A 21,321-nucleotide genomic window follows, 5' to 3' on the forward strand; every position below is an offset into this window, starting at 1 on the left:
TCTCAACAACAACAAAAATGGAGCTGCTGTTCCACGAGCGGGCCAACGGAGAAGGCACCGTGGTAAACAAGGCGGCATTCGGGTCAGAATGAGGACGCAACCTTACCGTCCACCTCTGCCAAGCATCCTTCTTGCCAACGCTCAGTCCCTGGAGAACAAGATGGATGAACTTCGAGGGAGGATTAAATTCCAACGGGACACAAGGAACTGTTGCGTCCTCTGCCTGACGGAGACATGGCTGAACCATCTGGTGCCGGATGAAGCCATACGTCCAGCCGGGTTCTTCTCCGTGTTCCGTGGAGACAGATCGGGGGAGTCTGGGAAATCCAAAGGTGGAGGCATCTGCCTCATGGTAAACAACCGCTGGTGCCCCAGCCACAACATCAGGACTCTCTCCCGCTCGCCGAACCTGGAACAGCTGACCATCTTATGCCGTCCATTTTATCTCCCCCGGGAATTCAGCACGGTCATCATTACAGCCTTTATATTCCACCGCAAGCGGACACTGCCACCGCACTGTCGGATCTAAATGATGTGTTGTGCGGATTTCATAACAAACATCCCGACGAGGCTGTGGTGGTGACTGGGGACTTTAACAGGGCGAACCTTGAAAAAGTTCTTTCTACCAACACATCACGTGTGCCACCAGGGGAGATAGAACTTTGGACCATTGTTATACACCTTACAAGAACGGATAAGTGGACGCCTCCCTAGCCAACAAACTGAACTCCTTTTATGCGCGGTTTGAGTCTGGAAACAACACCGCTAGCTCGCCGGCTAATTGGAGTTATACGGCTGGGGATGAGCGCGCGCACTCTCAGTGTCAGAGCATGACGTCAGGAGGGCTCTGATGCGGGTGAACACCAGGAAAGCTGCGGGCCCAGATGGCATATCGGGGCGAGTACTGAAGACCTGTGCTAACCAGCTAGCCCCGGTGCTCACTACAATATTCAACATCTCCCTGGCTGAATCAGTGGTCCCGTCCTGCTTCAAGAGGTCCACCGTCATTCCTGTCCTGATGATCGCCTCTCCAGCCTGCCTGAATGACTACCGTCCGGTGGCCCTCACCTCGGTGGTCGTGAAGTGTTTCGAGAGGCTGATTAAGGATTACATCTGCGCCTCCCTCCCCCGCACCTTGGACCCATTGCAGTTCGCGTACCAGCAGAACAGATCCACGGATGACGTGGTCTCCCAGGTACTGCACACAACGCTCACGCACCTGGATGGCCAGAAGGGGGCCTATGTGAGATTGCAGTTCATCGATTATAGTTCAGCTATCAATACCATAGTCCCCACCAGACTGGCTGTCAAGATGAAGGAGCTTAGACTGAATACTCCACTGTGTGCCTGGATCCTGGACTTCCTCTCAGCCCGGCCCCAGGTGGTAAGGGTGGGGAAGCACATGTCCAGCTCCCTCACTCTGGATCCCCCCCAGGGCTGCGTCCTCAGCACCCTACTGTACATGACTGTGTGGCCAGGTCCAGCTCCAACACCATCATCAAGTTTGCTGACGACACCGTTGTCGTGGGTTTGATCACCGACGGCATTGAGAAGGCCTACCGCAAGGAGGTGGCTGACCTTACACTCTGGTGCCAGGACAACAGCCTACACCTGAACGTCAGCAAAACTAAGGAGCTGATTGTGGACTTTAGGCGAGGATTACAACCGAGGATGCACGCACCCTCGGTGATTAATGGGACTTCTGTTGACAGGGTGAGCAGCTTCAAGTACCTGGGAGTCCACATCACAGAGGATTTAACATGGACTTTACAAACAGACACTCTAGTGAGAAAGGCAAGGCAGCGTCTCTACCACCTCAGGCAGCTGAGGAAATTCCGGGTCTCGGTGAGGATCCTCAAGTCCTTCTACTGTGGAGCAGTGGAGAGCATCCTGACAGGCAACATCACTGCCTGGTTTGGGAACTGTACTGCCCAGGACAGGCGGGCCCTGCAGAGGGTGGTGTGTACCACTGGGACTACCCTCCCCTCCCTGCAGGACTTATACACCAGGAGGTGTAGTAGCAGAGCCCGCAGGATCATGAAGGATCCTCATCACCCCAACAACTGACTGTTCCAGCTGCTGCGGTCAGGCAAGCACCTCTGCAGTCACACAGCGAGAACAGAGAGACTGAGACAGAGTTTTTTCCCGCAAGCCATTAGAACTGTCAATGCTGACCTCACCAGGGGTCCTCATTGAGCCACACACATAGGCTCCACTACCTTCTGTACTGTATGTAGCATACTGTACCGCATACTGGGTCACTGTTCTGGGTTGTTCGGTGTTACCGTATTGCTGCGCCGTACTGTTGTATACTGTGCTGTATTATCCCACAAACACTACCTCACTTTATTCACATGCCACTTTAATGCACATATCTGTATGTACATAATTAGCCTATCCCATATACATAAGTCTATCCCATATACATAAGTCTATTCCCTTTTATTCTATATATTTTGATTTTATTCAATAGTATTCGACTTACTGCATTACGTTTTAGGAATCAGTTAGTTGGTCAAGTAGAAATTCTTAGGTAGCTACTGTGTTCAGTGTAGGACATATTGTGTGTAATCACTGCGTGCGTTGCATTGACATTTCACTGCATATATGTATGAAAGTATGTATATGTATGTGACGAATAAACCTTTTGAATCTTGAATCTCTCAGGAATATGATTGTGTTTTTTGTGAAGTGAGGTCATCTCATGGTGACAAACTGCAATTTACTTAATGGGCCTGTTTACAGCCAAAATAAGGCGGCTGGGAGGCGCCTGGTGGTTGACTGGAAGGTGACTGGAAGCTGGTTGCAATTTGGCTGTCAGCCAGCTGGAAGAGCCCTCTTCAAGTGGCTCCTACTCTAACTGCAGCCGCCGAGCTGCCCGTAATAACACTCTTGGTAATGGAACAAAAGTTAAAGTTTTTGGTGGATTCTGGGGCAGGGCATTCTATCATACGGCTGTCTGAACTGACGCCAGTCCCGGCCCTCAACGGGCAAACTATTTGCACTATTGGGGCCGGAGGGACCAAGACAGTGGAGACTTTCACCGTCCCCGTTCTTGTGGAGGACGGTGAGGGAGAGGGCCCCGGTTGGCAAGTGAAACACTCGTTCATACAGTCAGCGGTTTGCCCTATAAATGTGTGGTCGAGACTTAATGTCTGCACTTGGTATTTTGGTTGTACGTAAGAAATCAGGGGTACATGTGGTATGGGACGTGAACCCCTCTTATCAGATGGCCAAATTTGGTTCGGGGTCCCCCTTGTTGTATTATTCCTGGGATTTAGAAATGGATGGTCCAAGGTCAGCTACGACGGAGTAATTAAGGCATGCCCATAGGATATATCCGGGTGGAGATGTCATGCCCGCAGAAGATTTACATGTGAAAACATTTTTAGCTGGGAAAGTAGACCCAGAGATTGTCTTCTATCTTATAATCAGTCATTCAGCCTATTTAAATGGAGAAAAGTAGTCACTCTGCTGTTTGGTATCATTGTGTGCACCACACTGAACATGGACTAGAGAAAGCAAAGGAGAGAGTTGTCTAAGGAGATGAGAAAGAAAATTATAGACAAGCATGTTAAAGGTAAAGGCTATAAAACAATCTCGAAGCAGCTTGATGTTCCTGTGACTACAGTTGCAAATATTATTAAGAAGTTTAAGGTCCATGGGACTGAAGCCAACCTCCCTGGACGCGGCAGCAAGAGGAAAATCAACCCCGGATTGAACAGAAGGATATGGTAGAAATGGTATGAATGATAGAAAAAGAGCCAAGGACAACTTCCAAAGAAGTACAAGTTGAACTCCAAGGTGAAGGCACATCAGTGTCTGATCGCACCATCCGTCGCTTTTTGAGTGACAGTGGGCTCCATGGAAGAAGACCCAGAAGGACTCGACTTTTGAAAGAAAAACATAAAAAGACTGGAATTTGCTAAAATGCATATTGACAAGCAACAATGCTTCTGGGAAAATGTCCTTTGGACAGATGAGTCAAAACTGGAGCTTTTTGGCAAGTCACATCAGCTCTTTGTTCACAGACGAAAAAATTAAGCTTTCAAAGAAAAGAACACCATACCTACTGTGAAACATGGAGGAGGCTTGGTTATGTTTTGCGGCTGCTTTGCTGCGTCTGGCACGGGATGTCTTGAATTTGTGCAGGGCACAATGAAATCTCAAGACTGTCAAGGCATTCTGGAGCAAAAGGTACTGCCCAGTGTCAGAAAGCTCCGTCTCAGTTGCAGGTCATGGGTCCTCCAACAGGATAATGACCCAAAACACACAGCTAAAGCACCCAAGAATGGATAAGAACAAAACATTGGACTATTCTGAAGTGGCCTTGATCTGAATCCTATCGAACATCTATGGAAAGAGCTGAAACATGAAGTCTGGAGAAGGCACCCTTTAAACCTGAGACAGCTAGAGCAGTTTGCTCAGGAAGAGTGGGCTTGTTGAAAGGTGCAGAAGTCTCATCGAGAGCTACAGAAATCGCTTGATTGCAATGATTGCCTCTAAAGGTTGTACAACAAAATATTAGGTTAAGGGTCGCATCACTTTTGTCCAGGCCATTTTACTTTGTTATATTATGTAAAATATTCTGTTGAATCAAAAATCAAAGGCAAAGTCTGACTTCAATTAAATATGGAATAAAAAATGATGGATGTCAATTACTTTTGTGAGTTCCAAGTTATTTCAGAGAAAATTGTGGGTTCTTATTTTAAGGGTACAAACAAATTTGTCCAGGCCACTTTAGAATATAATTGATCTCTTTAGCAATAATTTTATCTCTTTTCACAGTTGCTGTAAAGTAATCCCCACTGATTGCAATCTTCTATGCAATAAATTTAGACTAAGAGACACTTTGTTGTATTTTTGTTGTATTTTCTGTTTAAACTGAACTATCTCAACCCCACGCATAGACCACCACCTAGGTTGCTGTAATTTCCAGGACAGTAGCATCCTCCCTCCCGTGGCTAGTGGTGTAACAGAATGTAGTTGATCTGTGATCCGTATGGGTCGCCCCCCACGGTTCGGCTCACATGTGAACTGTGGATCAATGGCAAAATTTAACCAAAATAGTGAAATACAGCTTTATTGCCGCTGTTGCTTTTTAAAGTAATCATTCCATAAATCTCGATGCAGAGTTGCAGTGAAAAGAAGATAGACAAGACAGATGCGTGCTGTGTTTTACTCTGAAGCGCAATGATTGCTTTACTGTACATCGCGCTATGTTGCTGCTATTTGACGACATGTCGGGAATAAGCTGCTGTATGTCGCCGCTATGCATCTACACGTCTGCCATATAGGAGTGTTTTACCCTCTCAGGTCGATAATCGCACACCTGCGCAATCGCAGATAAAAAAAGTGACTTTGGTTTATAAATCTCTCTTTACTTCCACGTGATTTTATCATACACACACGGCAAAACAATTGCCAGAAAGCTTAGAATCAGAAATCAGAATCAGAAATCAGAAATACTTTAATAATCCCAGGGGGAAATTACTAATCGTAATTACGAATCGTGAATATCCGACTTTCCGTTTTAGAATAATATGATATTTATTAAATTACGTTCGATTTGGCATTAAGTTAGACGTTGCATTTGTTCTCTCTATCTGTCATTCCAAACCAACACCTATTTATCATGTCAATGTTTCTGCCGCTCCCGGATCCACGTCCTTCCATTCAGACCTCATGCTGTTTTGCATAATGACGCGCGGATTAGATAAATAATCATGATACTGAGGAAGATTCAGAGGAAGAAAGACAGCATTTTGAATCGAGAACTGACCCTGCTGAAGACCTAATACCTGACGATGAGTCAGTAAATTTCTTTTTTACTGGAACAAGCTAACATTGAAATTATTTCTGCATCTTGTACACCCGTTCACTAACGTAAACATTATCCAGCCAGAGTGCTAGTTAGATGAGTAGCTAGCTAAGCTAGCTAGAGACCGTTTCATGAAATCCAGTTTGCTGCAACGATAACACTGTCAAGTTAGCTAACGTTACCAGTGGCAGCAACAGAGTAAAGAGATGAGATTTTTGTTTTGCCAAGCAAGCTTAGCATTGTACAGCATGTCGAGGTGATAACTGAAAACAGTGGCACGCAGCCTTTATGCAGCTCTGCTCTCCTCTCCACTTAGCCCTTCGTCTTACAAGCTTTTTGTTTTATTTATGGTTACAATGACAAACACACGACAGTTCCAAGTTGCCACACAACAGCCGCGCAGTCTTCCTAGATCAGGGGTGGGCCCCGTTGGTCTTTTTAATCCGGCCCGCCGAAGATTGGTACAGAATTCATAATTATGACTGCATTCATTTCACCTTGACCTGTAATGCCTGGCATTTCACCAGGTGGCGCATTAGGCGCAGTGACATGATTTTGCGGAGCCCGAGCTACTCTCTGTTATTACTCTGCTACTTCTCTGAACCGATCTGCAACAAGGAGTGGGCCAAAGAAAAGAAAAGTCCACAGTGAGTGCTGAGTGTTTAATAAGGAATGGACAACTAAATACTTTTTTACCTAGGTCTGGTCAAAGGCTGTATGTCTTATTTGCCAAGAAACGATTGCGGTTTTAAAGGAATACATCATACGTCGGACACTTTTCTACCAAGCATGCTAATTACGCTAACAACCAATCAAGCATAACGGACGGCTACCGCTCAGAGGTTGGCAGCTGGCTTGCAGGCTCAGCAAAACACCTTTATTGGACAAACTGCCATCCAAGAATCAAGCACGAAGGCAAGTTATTTGCTGACATTCAAATTAGCAAAAGCCAGCAAGCCTTTCTCCGAAGGGGAGTTTCTCAAAGAGTGCATGGTAGAGAGCAGGTATCTTGTGTCCTGGGATCAAGAACAAATTTGAAAAAATTAGCTTATCACCCAGGACAGTGATTCGCCGTGTTGAATTTATTGACAAAGCTAGCTAGCAAGCTAAATAAAAAAGCTGAGTCATTTACATTATATTCTTTGCCACTGGACGAAAGTAATGACATAAAGGACACCGGCTTTATCGGGGATAATGACAATTTTGAGAAAACGGAGGAGTTTTTGGCCATGGAATCCCTAAAAGGGAAAACATGGGGAGAGGACTTGTATGACAGTGTGTTGGCGGTCATCAAGAGGCACAAGCTACCTTGGAGTACGCTCGCCAACGTTACCACAGATGGATCGCCAAATCTGACTTGAAAAAACGTCGGACTGCTCCAAAGAATCCAGAAGAGGGTGAAGGAGGACAACCCTGAGCAGGAGGTAATTTTCCTAGATAATTTCCTGCATAATTCACCAGGAAGCACTGTGTAAATCCGTATTGCAGCTTGACCACGTGGTGAAGTCAGTTGTAAAACTCGTTAACTCTATTCGAGCGAGGAGACTTCCCCATCGTCAATTTATTAAGTTTCTTGAAGAAACTGACGCTGATCACAGGGACTTGCTTTACTATTCTAATGTCCGCTGGTTAAGTTTGGGGAAAGTATGTCAACGAGTGTGGGAGCTCAAACAGCGGATTATGTCATTTTTGGAGCTACTTGAGAACGCTGACAAGTTTCCTGAGCTGAGTGACACAGATTAGATTTGTGATTTAGCTTTTGCTGTGGACATACTGACACACAAGAATGAGCTGAAGTTTGTGCATGAAATGCATACAAAGTCAGAGCCTTCAAAACCAAGCTAGCTTTATTCTCAAAGCAAATGCCAAACAAGTCATTCACTCATTTCCCCACACTGGCTACGTTGAAAGAGGCCCCACAACATGTGAAAAAATACAGGAAATCACTGGATGACCTGCATGAAGAATTCTGCCGTCGGTTCTCTGATTTTGGAAAAATTGACAAGTCACTTCAGCTGGTGTCATGTCCCTTCTCACAAGACCCTGAAACGGCGCCACAGGAGTTGCAGTTGGAACTGATTGATCTCCAATATGAAACCATCTTAAAGGAGAAGTTCAACTCTCTTAAACTGGATGAGTTTTATGCTTCATTAAGCGCAGCCCAATTTCCAAACATCCAGAAGATGGCACAGAGGATGCTGGTGTTGTTTGGCTCTACGTATGTGTGTGAACAGACTTTTAGTGTGATGAACACCAACAAAGCACCCCACAGATCCCAGTTGAGTGATGAACACCTCAGATCTGTTCTGAGAATTGCCACAACAAAACTAACACAAGACTTGGATGTACTGGCAAAAATGGATGATCAACAACACTGTTCCCACTAAAAGGTAAGTGTATTAACACTGTAATGCTTTTTTTCTGTTTATGTTTGATATGTATGCATCTTGTGCTGACCCGGCCCGTCTGTCAAATTTTAAAAGTCAATGTGGCCCCTGAGCCAAAAAGTTTGCCCATCCCTGTCCTAGATGATGGTATGTTTCCAATTAATTTGGATTATTGTATTGGTGTGTGTGTGTGTGTGTGTGTGTGTGTGTGTGTGTGTGTGTGTGTGTGTGTGTGTGTTTACATGCAGTCCATAAGCTGGTGAGCTGTATGTAATATGTGGCATCCTCCTGCCAGGTGTGATTTATGTAGTCTGTAGAGATATGTCTGATACAAATATCACATTTCCTTATACTTTTTTTTTATTCGTTTTATAGTATGAGAGGAGCTCTACAAGCTGCCACAGAAAATCCTCTTTCACCTACACTAGCAAGCAGGCCAAGAACACATGCTTCTACTCATCTACATATACATATATATATATATATATATATATATATATATATATATATATATATATATATATATTTATTTATTTTATTTATTTTTTCATGAATTCAAATTATAATTTGACTTGAACGTGATTGTTGGTTTAGAGTTGAGAGTTTTAGAGTTGCTCTTCTTACCTATCAAATAAAACCACTTTTTGGAGCTTTTGCATAAAGTTTGTGTGACGTTTTCAATAACTAAAAACATGTCTTACTCACTGTCCGCACTCCTACTTGCCTACAGCCTCATTCCTTTGTCTGAGAGTCTGACAGAGAGATGGCCCAGCCTGCTGCAGATCGACACCTCTAATGGCCCCCACCAGGGAGTCATGAATTTTCAAGTCATTAGCTAATGGCTCCTCTCACACCTTAGGGTCAACTGCAATAAAGTTGTTTTTTTGTATATACCCTTATCAAATTTGCATTTACCCATCCTAGTAGCCCGGGAAGCCCTCTTTAGGGGGTTTGGCTTGCTGAAGGACACATCAGCACGTTACCAGGAGGAGCCAGGGATCAATCCAGCCACCTTCTGCTTACTAGACGAATCGCTCTACCTCCTGCGCTACAGTCCCACAGTTATCATAACTGTTGTGATACAGTATAACTGTTGTGAACAGTTGTGATAAAACCTTTTTTTACCTATTTAGACATCAGATTTGATCAACTATTTTGATTTCATTATATACCCGAGACCATGATTAACAACTTTTGTATTGACAAAACAGTTCGTCAATATATTATAGTGTGTGCTATGACAACATTTCTGGCGGCAACAAAAAATACAAAAACATACTCTTTATATCTTGTGTGTTTTAGATCTATCTAAAAACTGCATAATGATACTGACCAAACTATTGATGGCCTATGAATGTAGCTGTGATTTTCCTTCAAATAGATATATTAACAACTTTGGAGTAAGGGTGTGTTAAGTTGATTATATTTAGATAAATATCAGACCAAACCAAAATCACAACGCTTCTCTGAATTCAGCTTGGACTTAAGAGAGTTAAGAGCCACTAATAACAAATACTATGTATATTGATACTTCTCTACAAAATCGAATGTAACTTGCTCAATTCTGAACCAATTTTCATGAAATTGAGTTTGTTATAAACGTGAGAAATTGAATGGTATACATGTTATATATATATCCCTATGTATACACGTTTCTCATTGGATTTAAATTCAGTTACTGGGGGCAAATGTAATATTTTTTCATTTTTCATTAACTACCGTGTTTAAAGGAAGAAGGTATCATGCGTGCCTCTTGCACTTTAATTCAACAACTGAATTGTTTTACAGAATAAATGGAAAGCAAAGCTATATTTGTCTCCCTTTCGTGTTTTTGCTGATCTGAAAAATTATCTGATCAAAACCGTGATACGAGCCAAACCTTGCATTTTATGATTCGTTGCACCCCTACCAGTAGCTGTCGGACGAACTGCGTCTAAGTTTTGCATCACAAAATATATCAGGGAAAGGGAGAGCTTGTTTTTTTCGAATACAACAGCGAGTAGTTAGCTCAGCTGGACATTTACTGTGTTCCATGTAGGAGAGTTTAAAACTCGCTTTGTATAGTGTTTACAAAGCACAAAAGTAAATAAAGACAGTTCATTGATCATGAATATGGCGACGGTTAACGTTTATAACGTCATTATTTTTAAAAAACATCACTTTCCGGTCGTACTGTCGGACCAAAATTTTTCGCATGAGTGGAAAAAAGAGCCCCGGATGCAAGTCCGATTCTCCATAGGAACAAATGGTTTGTTCGTGTTGTTTGTCATATTTGATGTGAAGCAGGCTTTAGAGATTCTAACTGTTAAGTGATGATAAAAGGGCTAAACATCTAAAGTCGACGAACAAAGTACCTTCCGGTTCACCCGTCGAGCTCGCGTCTTCAGTTCCATGGCCATGGAGATCATGGCTTCCTGCACCTCCACCTCGAAAGCACTTTCTGTGGATATGGCGGAGTACCAGGAGGAGACAAAGTCCCTGATGATCTTCCTCACCATCTCCTGGATCTCCTCGTTTAACTGCTCTTCGTCCTCCAAAGAGGATGGAATCTGGAAACCAGGAAGTATTCACAAGTAGTAAAGCAGGGCTGAGAATTTAAAAGGGACTGTCTATCTTCAGGTCTTGGTGGGGTTGTCTTTCCATCATGAAAGATGTTGTCACTGTTATGACATATAGTCATCACAGTTTGACCTTGTTGGTGCCAGAAACGAGCACTTTTGGTAGACATTCCTCAGCAGTGGTCAAAAGTAACGATACCTAAGTATGTGTATTTTGATTATATTCAGCTTTGGATACTTTTAACATTTACTCCACCACATTTCAAAGTAATACCTATAATTTTTACTGTGCAATTTCTAACACAGTCACTTTACTTTAGTAAAAATGATTAAAATAAAATCAGGATTCATTATTCAAGTCAAGTCAAGACTCTTTATTTACAAAAGTGCATTTTATACCAGGGCAACACAATGTGCTTTCAAAGTACAATCAAAGAAAATATATAAACTGTTTGTGCAATCATAAGAACAGTCAGTGTAGAATAAACAAATCTCACAGCCTACAGAACACAAACACAAATCTCACAACACACACACAACACACACAACACACACACACACACACACACACACACACACACACACACACACACACACACACACACTCAGTCATACACACACTCAGTCATAGACTGTAGTGAACAGCAAGGATTTGAACCTGCTTTTAAAAGTGTTCAGTGTGGGGGCCTCTCTCAGGTCCTCAGGGAGGGTGTTCCATCTACTTGGGGCATACTGTAGATACAGAAGGCAGCCACCCCTGCTTTAGAGTTAGTACGAGAGATGGTTAAAAGACCCCTGCCTGTGGATCTGAGAGTTCTTGCTGGTTCGTGTGTAATGAGCATTTATTTTATATACTGAGGTGCAAGGCCACTTGGAGTTTTATATACAAGTAGCAGAATCTTAAAATCATTCCTAGTTTTAACATGGAGCCAATGTAGAGATCTAAGAACAGGTGTGATGTGTTCAAACTTTCTAATCCCAGTGAGAACACATGCAACCACATTTTGGATTAACTGTAGATGCTGCACAGCTGATTTCGGAGGCCGGTGAATAGGCCATTTCAGTAGTCCAATCTACTCGTTATGAATGCATGGATTAATGGATGGATTAAGGAGTCTGCTTTTTACAGGAATCCTCTTAGTTTTGAAATATATTTTAGATGGTAGAAGGCTGATTTTGTGATGTGATTGATATGGCTCTTAAAATTTAGATTGCCGTCTATGATGACACCCAGATTTCTGGCTTCATTCTTGCTCTCCAGAGACAGAGAACTAAGATGAGCTGCAATTTTCTGTCTCTGAGTCTTGCACCAAAGATGAGTATTTCTGTTTTATCTTTGTTCAGTTGTAAAAGGTTCTGTGACATCCATGCATTAATATGATAAATACACGGAGTGAGGGAGTTTATGGGGTGTGGGTCATCAGGAGAATCATCTGCATAATTATGGTAATTTATTTGTTTGTTTATAATATGTGCAAGTAAGAGTATACGGAGATTAAACAATCATGGTCCAAGAATCAAACCTTGGGGCACTCCACATATAATATCCACTTTGTTCGAGGCAAAATCTCTAATGGACACAAAGAACTACCTGTCCAGTAGGTAGGTTCTGAACCAGTTTAGAATTTTTTGTAATCTCGCTAGTAAAATATGATGGTCAATCGTGTCAAAGGCAGACCTGAGAGCCAGGAGCAGAAGAACAGATAGTTTTTTAGAATCAGCATTTATATGCAGATCATTCACAATTTTAATAAGTGCTGTTTCTGTCCTATGGTGAGGTTGAAAACAAGATTGATTAGTGTCTAAAATGCTGAGTTATGTTAGATCGTTGTTAAGCTGAAGGTCAACAGTTTTTTTAAGTATTTTGCTGAGGAATGGCAGGTTGTAAATGAGCCTATAGTTCGCAATAACTGTTGCATCAAGATTGCTCTTCTTCAGGAGTGGTTAATGACAGCTGTTTTAAATGCTGCAGGAAATATACCTGAGAAATATACCCTTGAAGAGAGCCATTTAAAATTTCTAATACCTCATGTGCTAGGCAGTCAGAAACAGTTTTCAAAAAATGTGTTAAGGAGAGGGTCTAAGCAGCAGGTGGAGGAGTTGAGCTGACCAACAATATCATCCAGGTTTTTTAATGTTTAAAGGGAAGAAGTGAGAAATGGCAGCATTCATATTACTGGAGAACTGGAGGGTAGGTTCATTTCTGGATGTTGAGGCACTAATATTCTGTCTGATAGCTATAATTTTGTTATTGAAAAATGTAGTGAACTCTTCACATTTTTCAGTGGAGAGCATCTCTGATAGGGTTGTAGATAGTGGATTAATAAGTCCATCAACAGTGGGGAAGAGCACTTTACTACTTTTGATGTTTTCTGTTTGATGATTTTACAGAAGAAAGACTGTCTGGACTGTTTAATTTCTATGTTGTATTGATTGAGTCTATCCTTGAAAATTTCATGGTGAATCTGAAGTTTTGTCTTTCTCCACTTTCGTTCTGCCTGGCGACACTCTCTTAAGCTGCCTAACAATTGCTCCATTTCTCCAGGGCGCTTTTCATTTTTCTATGTTTTTATCTTAACAGATGCAATGTTATCAATGATATTTTGTATTTTTGAGTTGAAGTTAGTTACAGGATCCTCAGTTGATGATGCCATGAACAGCGGTAACTCATTTACAATTCTCTTAAAGAGAAAGGTTTCAATGGAATTATTCTTAATACATTATTTAATTGTTCAGGTTCCCCTCTGTTGTACAAGAAGAGCAGAGATGTCAATAAATATGCAACAGTGATCTGAAATAGCAACATCCTTGACACAGGGTACAGTGATATTAAGTCCTTTTGATATGACCAAGTCCAGAGTATGCCCCTTATTGTGGGTGGGTCTAGAAACATGTTGAGTGAGGTCAAATGCCTCCAATAGGCTAATGAAGCGTTGAGCATCTGGGTCTGTTTGATTGTTGTTGAGATAATTATACAATCATAATCAGTGGAGACCTTGGACAGTAGCTCAGAAAATTCATCAAGAAAGCCACATTTTGGTGGCCGATAGACTGTAATGATTAAAATCGAGCACTGCAGTATATGGATAAAGCAACGTGTTGAAAGACGTTAATTCCCTGAGGGGGATTTCCTTGCAGCTATAACTATCAGAGGAGACAGCAGCTATTCCACCGCCTCTCTTATTAGCCTTAGGGGTTTGGATTAATTTTAAATTAGGAGGTGCTGTCTCAATGAGTGCGACTGTGCCATTTCTATCCAGCCAGTTCTCAGTCCATAGAGTGAAAACCAGGTTATGGATACTTATAAGGTCATTAACTAAAAATGAGTTATTCGTTAGCGACCTGACATTTAATAAAGCCATCTTTATTGTTCTAAGTGCATGGCTTTGTGGGGGACTGATAGTTGAAGTCCGAACCAGTAATTCATTGTTTTGACTCCTGTATGTTACAGAGAAATTATATGATTTGGGTCTTTGGTTTATAATTACAGGAATTTGTAAAGCAGAGTGACAGTCATTAATGTTAGTGGAGTGGATCGGACTCACCAAACATCAGTAGTGAAGTGGGATTTCAACGTAAGTTCCATGTTCATGGCGAGGAGACGTGATACGTGAAAGTTTGGATGTACTCCATCACGCTTGAAGCGGGCCGGAGACGATGAACCGGCGGTCTGACTATAGAAGACTGTCAATGAGCTTTCTAAAGTCCTCTTTAAGTGTCTCCGATTGTTTGTTCCGATGTGGATGAGAACAGTGGAGGCAGACAGGTTTTCATCCATCAGCTGTGGGATTTTGGATTCTATATCCTGGACGCAGGCATCTGGTTAGCAGAGGGTTTTAGCCGCAGGCAGGGTGATGTGTCGAACCACGGAGGAGCCGACGATGAGCACGAATGGAGGTCTGGCAGCAGAGGAGTTCCCAGGGACAGCAGCAGCAGCCAAGCCAGGTGAGCATCGTCCTCCCGGAGGCGGCACAGACAGGCAGTTCAAATCAGTGGCCGCAGGGCGGCCCAGGCGGGCAGGGATCCCGCTGTCGGAGTCGAGGGGGCGCTCCACAGCATTGGAAACACTGTGGTCCCCAGCGGCAGAGGAGCGAACAACTGGCTTGGGAGCGGAGGTCCGGGCAGAAGATGGATGATCTGGTGGCATTGGAGATGAGGCTGACGGCGATAGAGAGAGTCTCGGTGCCCCCGATGCCACAATGGACTGTGACCCCTCCCCCCGAAGGGCGGGAACTCCCGCATATCCCTCGACTGTGGGCTCCAGTGCTTGGAATCTCCGGCATAGAGCGGCACAAGGAGCACCCGCAACGCCGGCCACCGCTCGCCACCATGGTAAAGGTTTCTGAGGTGGAACCTTTCCGGGACCTGGGCCATGACTTCTCTATCACAGCCGGCGGGTCGTAAGATAGACCCAACTCACTCACAATGAGAACGGATCTGGGTCAAGGGAGAGTGAAGTCAAGGTCCGGTCCGATCACAGTAGAGAACATGGAGCAGGAGATGGGCTTAGCCTGAGCGCTGGCGATGGAGGTCAGACATACAAACAGCTCATCCTTCTTCTTCACATCCTCACCCAAGCTGTGGATGTCTTTAAAGACTGACTCTAGAGCACTGAGTTTGTCGACCAGGCGCAAACAGTCCTCACAGAACGAGTTGGCAATATGCTAAGCTAACAGGCTAACCAGCGCTAGCCAAGCCAAAGTTCAAGTCCCAAATCCGAAAAAACAGTTCAGGCAAGGGTCAAAGCCAGTAAATAGTAGGGATATCACAGTGCGAACAATCCGAAATGCGTCACCCAAAATCAGGTAAAGTTGGGAGTGATTCAATGAAGTAATGCACTGACGTGAAAAGCAGGAAGTGACGTAATTCAGTCAGCAAAGATATGATATTATATTATAGTGAATTATTTTTAACATTTCGCTTGCACATGTTCTATGTAATCGTGGTATAGTTAAATGTTTAAGTTTGTGTACTTTGCATTTCACCGCACTTTGTCATTTTATTAAATAGTATTTAATTATTTTTTTTTATTTTGTTTTATTTTTTTACTTTCTGTGAAGCTTTCAGTTGCATCTCCTGTATGAATTGCGCTCTACAAATAACTTTTATCAATATTATTATTATTAGGGGTCCAGCCCATAGGGCATGAACAGAGTTGACGTCTTGTTGGAACGGCGCTGTCACAAACATCTCGTAGTTGAAGTTTCATCCAAATCGATCCACATACGGAGAGGATATTAGCGAAAGACCAACCAAATTTAGATCAATATTACAGAGATGAGCCAATGCATTTCACATCGAAATATGTCCAACTCTGCTAAAACTATCTGGAAGACATACTTCGGCATAACCTACGAATGTGGTTGAGGTGTCGTTTAAACTGTCACAAGGATCTCGTAATTTCATCCAAATTGTTCCATATACAAAGCAGATATTAGTAAAAAAAACCGAACAACTTTGACCCAAAATATTAAGTCGGTCTTGGTTAACTGACACGTCACATGTCTCGTCCTAAAATGAACAAGATGAGATTTACAGTAAGACGCTTTATGATGTCATCATATTATTGAATATAAATGTAGAGATTCCAATTGAGAATGTCCAGTTGGAACGTGTCCAGTGTGCGGCGTGGACTTGACTCTGTCATGTTTCGACAATAAACTATCAATTTAAGTGTGTATTTATATAGCTTCTTACCCGGTAGAAGTCGGTATATCTATTCGATTGATATTTTAAATCTGTGGTCCACATTACTTTGCTCTGGCTCTACATTACTTTGTGAAACAATCATATTAAAGCCTAATTAGGCTTTGGAGACAAAGGTTGTATTTATTTTATTATCGTAATAAAAAATATATGCATTTCATCAACTTGTGTGGTCCATGTAATGCAATATTGAGAACACAGCGCTGGAAAACCAAGCCTGAGGGCATTTGTACCTGCTGCAGGGTGATAAACCTCTCCAGGTGAACCACACTATTGGACTCCAGGACGGCCTGTGAGCCCAGCCAGCCTCCCAGAACAACCAGCAGGCTGGTGAACACGCATAACAGCCAGATGTTCACCAGAAGGTGGAAGAGCACCAGCCAAGTCACCACCACACCCAAGCCCAGTAAGCTCCTGTGTCCCAAGACCTCGGACATGGTGGTGGCCACTGTCGTCGTTGTTTGGTCCTCAGGAACTGCGATGCAGTGGTATGCCAAGACCACTCATGTCCGAGTCAAGCTTGAATGGGAAGAAAAAGAAATACGAAGAGTGTGTTTTCTGTCAACGTGCTGATTGCACTATCAAATTAAGACGATTAACAAAGATCACCGCAATACTTGAGTTTAGCTTGCTTGTGGATTAGTGCAATATTAAGAGTCAGAATTAAAATCTGTTTATTCGGGGGCTGGTGTATTGTTGTCCAGACAATAAGTATTAAAATAGAAAAAGAAAAAAAAAAAGCTTAAAGGGGACCTATTATGCACGTTTTAACACATTAATATTAACGTTAAGATAGGTCTCCAATATCCCCAAACATGTTTTTGAAGTTTTTGCGAAAAATACCACTGAGATTATGCATTCTAGCCACTCTAAGATTCCTCTATACCAATTAATTCCAAAGCGGCTGTGTTTTGTGGGAGGAGGCACTCCCACTTTCGGTACTGTGAACCAATGGCGTTTGAGGATGGCTTCCAGGTTCCGCTGTATTCCGTAACTTTCACTAATTTCACCTTATCAGTCCACCAAAATGTGTTTCTGAACAAATGAGGCGAGAAATAAGCAATCCAGTTGCTGCCTATTGGATCTAAGGTCTAATAAAATATAATAAAATAAAATAAATACATCTTCAATCAAAAAAAACACTACTTTTATTGGTTTTGTTTGGAGAAACGCACAGCGGATCGCGTACCGCAGCCTAGTCTATGTACTGCATACTCACATACTTCCTTGCATATTTAAGAAACACACAGAATTATTTTTTAAATACTTACATTTCCATCGTCTGCAGTTTCTTCACGGACAGTTAGTATTAATTCTTCTTTCTTTAAAATATTTGCTTGTTGAGTTACTCAGATGATTCAGATGACTCAGAGATTCTTATTCCACTGAAAGCCCTCCGTGATGTAGGGGTTGGCTGCAAATGTGAACGGTTCTTTTCAGGATATGTTTTGTGAAAGACATCTCACAAAAACTGACTGGGTTGTCTTTCTTCACCGTTTGTGTGTTAGTAGGCCGATCAGAGACCCAAATGTAGGTGCACAGGCACTGAAAAGGTGAGGTTTGCCTCATAGGTCCCCAGCATGAAAAAAAGAAAAACAATATATACAAAATATTCAAAATGTGTTCTATGCACATGTTAGATTATAGGCTATGGCAGGGGCAGTTAATGGTATTGGCTGCAAGTATAAATATAGTATAAAGTAGTTTCGATATTCTGTACATAGATGAAAAAATATGTATACAATAACAAGCATGGATGAGAATGGGTGAGTAGGTGTAAATTATTATATGGTATTGATAAATGATTACAATTTAGAAAGACTTAAGTTATTACAATAATACAGTAATATATTTTACAGTGGTGTGTGTGTGTGTGTGTCTGTGGGGCGGGGGGGGGGGTTTCTTGCAATATTTTCCATCAGTTTGGAGAGGGTGTACCTCAACGTGACTACGCTCCATAAAGAGAGACAGCCTAATGTTATGACTGCAAATCGTAATTCAACCTGAGCACGCTAACAAATGTGGCTAGCGGAACGGTTTGGCTAACGGCGGCCGGGCTCCCACACGGTTTCCGCAGAAATGGGAAGTACGCTACGACCTATTCGTTCTTATCATAGCGCCATGTCGTCCACGAGTAAGTTATACGTTCGAAACACTGAAACGGCATCTTAAGCGGCTGTTCATTGCCCCGAAATGCGTCGTCGAGGAGCGAGGCGAGCGTCGCTCACCGCACCGACGCCGAACGACGGTGACGGCGACGAGCGGTTGTTTACTTCCGGTATCGTGACGCGGGCTACGCGGCGTTCCATTGGATTGGAAACGAAAAAGCGGGTCAATCTGCTTTGCGTTTCAAAGCCCAAAGCGAGAAGCGGAGAAGCGGAGCCGTTACCGAGGAAACCGCCAACAAAACGCTCCAGTTTGTTTTCTTGAAATTCCTCTTTTCGTTTTTCACGTGAAGAGTGAAGCTCCGCGGACGGGCAGCGTGGCGGAAGCGGAAGTGACGCAAGGCTTTCAACCTGAAGGTAGACATTTGCAACTTGTTCCTAGGGAGAACGAAGTATTTTGCCAATGTAAACACATATTGGTGACCTGTAACTTCATATTAAGAGAACGCGAACTGGCTGGGGTGATGTGTAGCCTAGGGTAGTAGTGATATATTTGAGTTATTATTATTAAATATGTTTTAGTTTCGTATCATTTATATAGCCAGAAACTTGTTCCGGCTACCTGAAGTGACCAGCAGAGGTCGCCCCCTACCCACTACTAAGGCGCCCTCCAACTTGTGTTCGTTAATTGATTTTCCCCTTCAAGGCAGGAGATTGGAGGCTGCTTCCTGCGTGTCTTCTTCAAGGTATCTAGTCCGGTGTCATTAATGCGGATCCGTTTTGCAGCAGCAGTGTATTCGGATGTCTTCCCTGTGTGGACCCTGGTTAACAACAGGGGGGAGAGCCACCTTCACACACACACACACACACACACTATTACAAGACCATCTGAAAATGAAAGGCTTGTTTTAAGTTGTGCCTGCTGTAATACAAGGCTGGTATTAAACATGTTCAATCAAATCATATATAATCAGACATTCAATTGGATGTAGTGAACATAAATCTGTTGAAATAAAGCACCTCTGTGTTGGTACTTTATTTGTAAACAAGAAACACAATCTGATTATAAAATTGCTTTGATATGCAGGCTATGTGTGGCCATTTGGATGATACAAATGGTCTGATACAAAAAGCATCAAGCCATTAATTTCAGTGAGGCCATTGTCAAGTAACAGTCTACTCTATCTGGCTTACTTTTCCTTATTAAATAATAATAATAATAATAATGATAATGATAATAATAATATTAATAATAATAATACTTTATTTGTATATACAAGTTTAGATTGATGTAAGATTGATGTAAGATTGTTACACTAATCTCTGTCACAATGTAGCTTGAATGTTATTCTCCCTTGTAAGTCGCTTTGGATAAAAGCGTCTGCTAAATGACTAAATGTAAATGTAAAAATAAATAAATAAATATATATAAAATACAAGAATAAAGTTTAAAGATATACACAATCCAACAGGTGAATGAAAACCATTTAGACAAGTACCATTAAATAAAAAACAAACCTATAAAAGTATGGTTTTAAACCAGATTTAAAAGATAAACAATTGGCTTTTCATCAAATAATAATAATTAAACAATTAATAACATAATTACGGCACATCCAAAATTCAAAACCACCAACACATTCAGTCTTTCATAATGTTGCTAAAATAAAAATGCTCTCTATTTTCTGCTGTCCCCTTTTTGCTGCTGGAAACAAAGTAAATTTCCCCGTTGTGGGACTAATAAAGGTTGATCTTATCTTATCTAATCTTAGAACACTTGTATTTTACACGTTTTCCATTTTTGTTCAGCTGTCCTACACACTGTATCTTATAGCACAGATATTTTGGTTTTTCCAGGCTTAAATGTAGCACCAGAATTGTTATCAGTTTAAAATGGGCCAACATTGTCAAGGGCAGCCAGGCAGACACTGATGAAGGTGTTGACTAATTCCTCTATTTATTGTAATGAGACAGTAATTAAAGGAGAAGATAAGAAACCATTGGCAAATTTAGTAGCAGTAGATTAATCAGTGATGTGGGAGCAAATGGGGTTATACTCTTTTTTTAGGAGGGACTGGTAGTCGTAAGTAAAATGTTATACAGAGGTGATTGAAAACACAAATATTATTATATTATATATAATATACACAAATATATTCAGGCCATGCGTCATCAAAAAAATGAAAATGAAATTAACAAACAACATCCGGCAACCACCTCCGATGACTGAACATCTTACAAAGCAAGACAATTAAAAAAAATCCCTTTTCCAGAATATATAATTTTTTATTAAAAACATAGGATACATTATCTTTACCAACCATGGGGTGGGAAAGAGACCTTGCTATTCAACTGATACCAACTTCTGGAAGTTTATTTTCACGGTATTTGCAACACCTTTTGTGTGACCCCCAATTCCAAAATGCAACTCATCAGTATAAGATTTTGCACAGAGCACATATCACCCCAACACAAAATGTTTAAACTGGGAATCCTGGATAAAAATGTTTATTCACATAGTGAATCAATACCAGAGATGACTACTTTCGTGCCATCTGGCTCTGCCCACTCATCCAAACGTTCTGGACCAACATCACCTCAAAGCTATGAACCATTTTGGATCACAGCATTCTAGTTTCACCATCTATATGTCTCTTTGGTGATCTCTCCTCATTTGACCCACCACCCAAACACCACCAACCCATTTTGATCACCTTAACAATTGCCAAGAAAATAATATTACT

General features: G+C 42.0%; 1 protein-coding gene across 1 annotated transcript in view; it reads right to left on the reverse strand.

Annotated features, from left to right (window-relative positions):
- The window catches only part of snx19b (sorting nexin 19b), an 84,570-nt gene extending 66,240 nt beyond the window's left edge, over positions 1-18,330 (reverse strand). Inside the window, exons 1-3 of the mRNA XM_080006546.1 lie at positions 17,744-18,330; positions 16,706-16,991; positions 10,563-10,757 (exon numbers count right to left, since the gene is read on the reverse strand). Of these exons, the coding sequence (XP_079862672.1) occupies positions 10,563-10,757; positions 16,706-16,909 (399 nt within the window). The 5' untranslated portion in view covers positions 16,910-16,991; positions 17,744-18,330. The remainder of the gene's footprint in view (positions 1-10,562; positions 10,758-16,705; positions 16,992-17,743) is intronic.
- Positions 18,331-21,321: the final 2,991 nt, after the last annotated feature.

The sequence above is a fragment of the Zeus faber genome (assembly GCF_960531495.2).
Source record: "Zeus faber genome assembly, chromosome: 9".
NCBI lineage: Eukaryota > Metazoa > Chordata > Actinopteri > Zeiformes > Zeidae > Zeus > Zeus faber.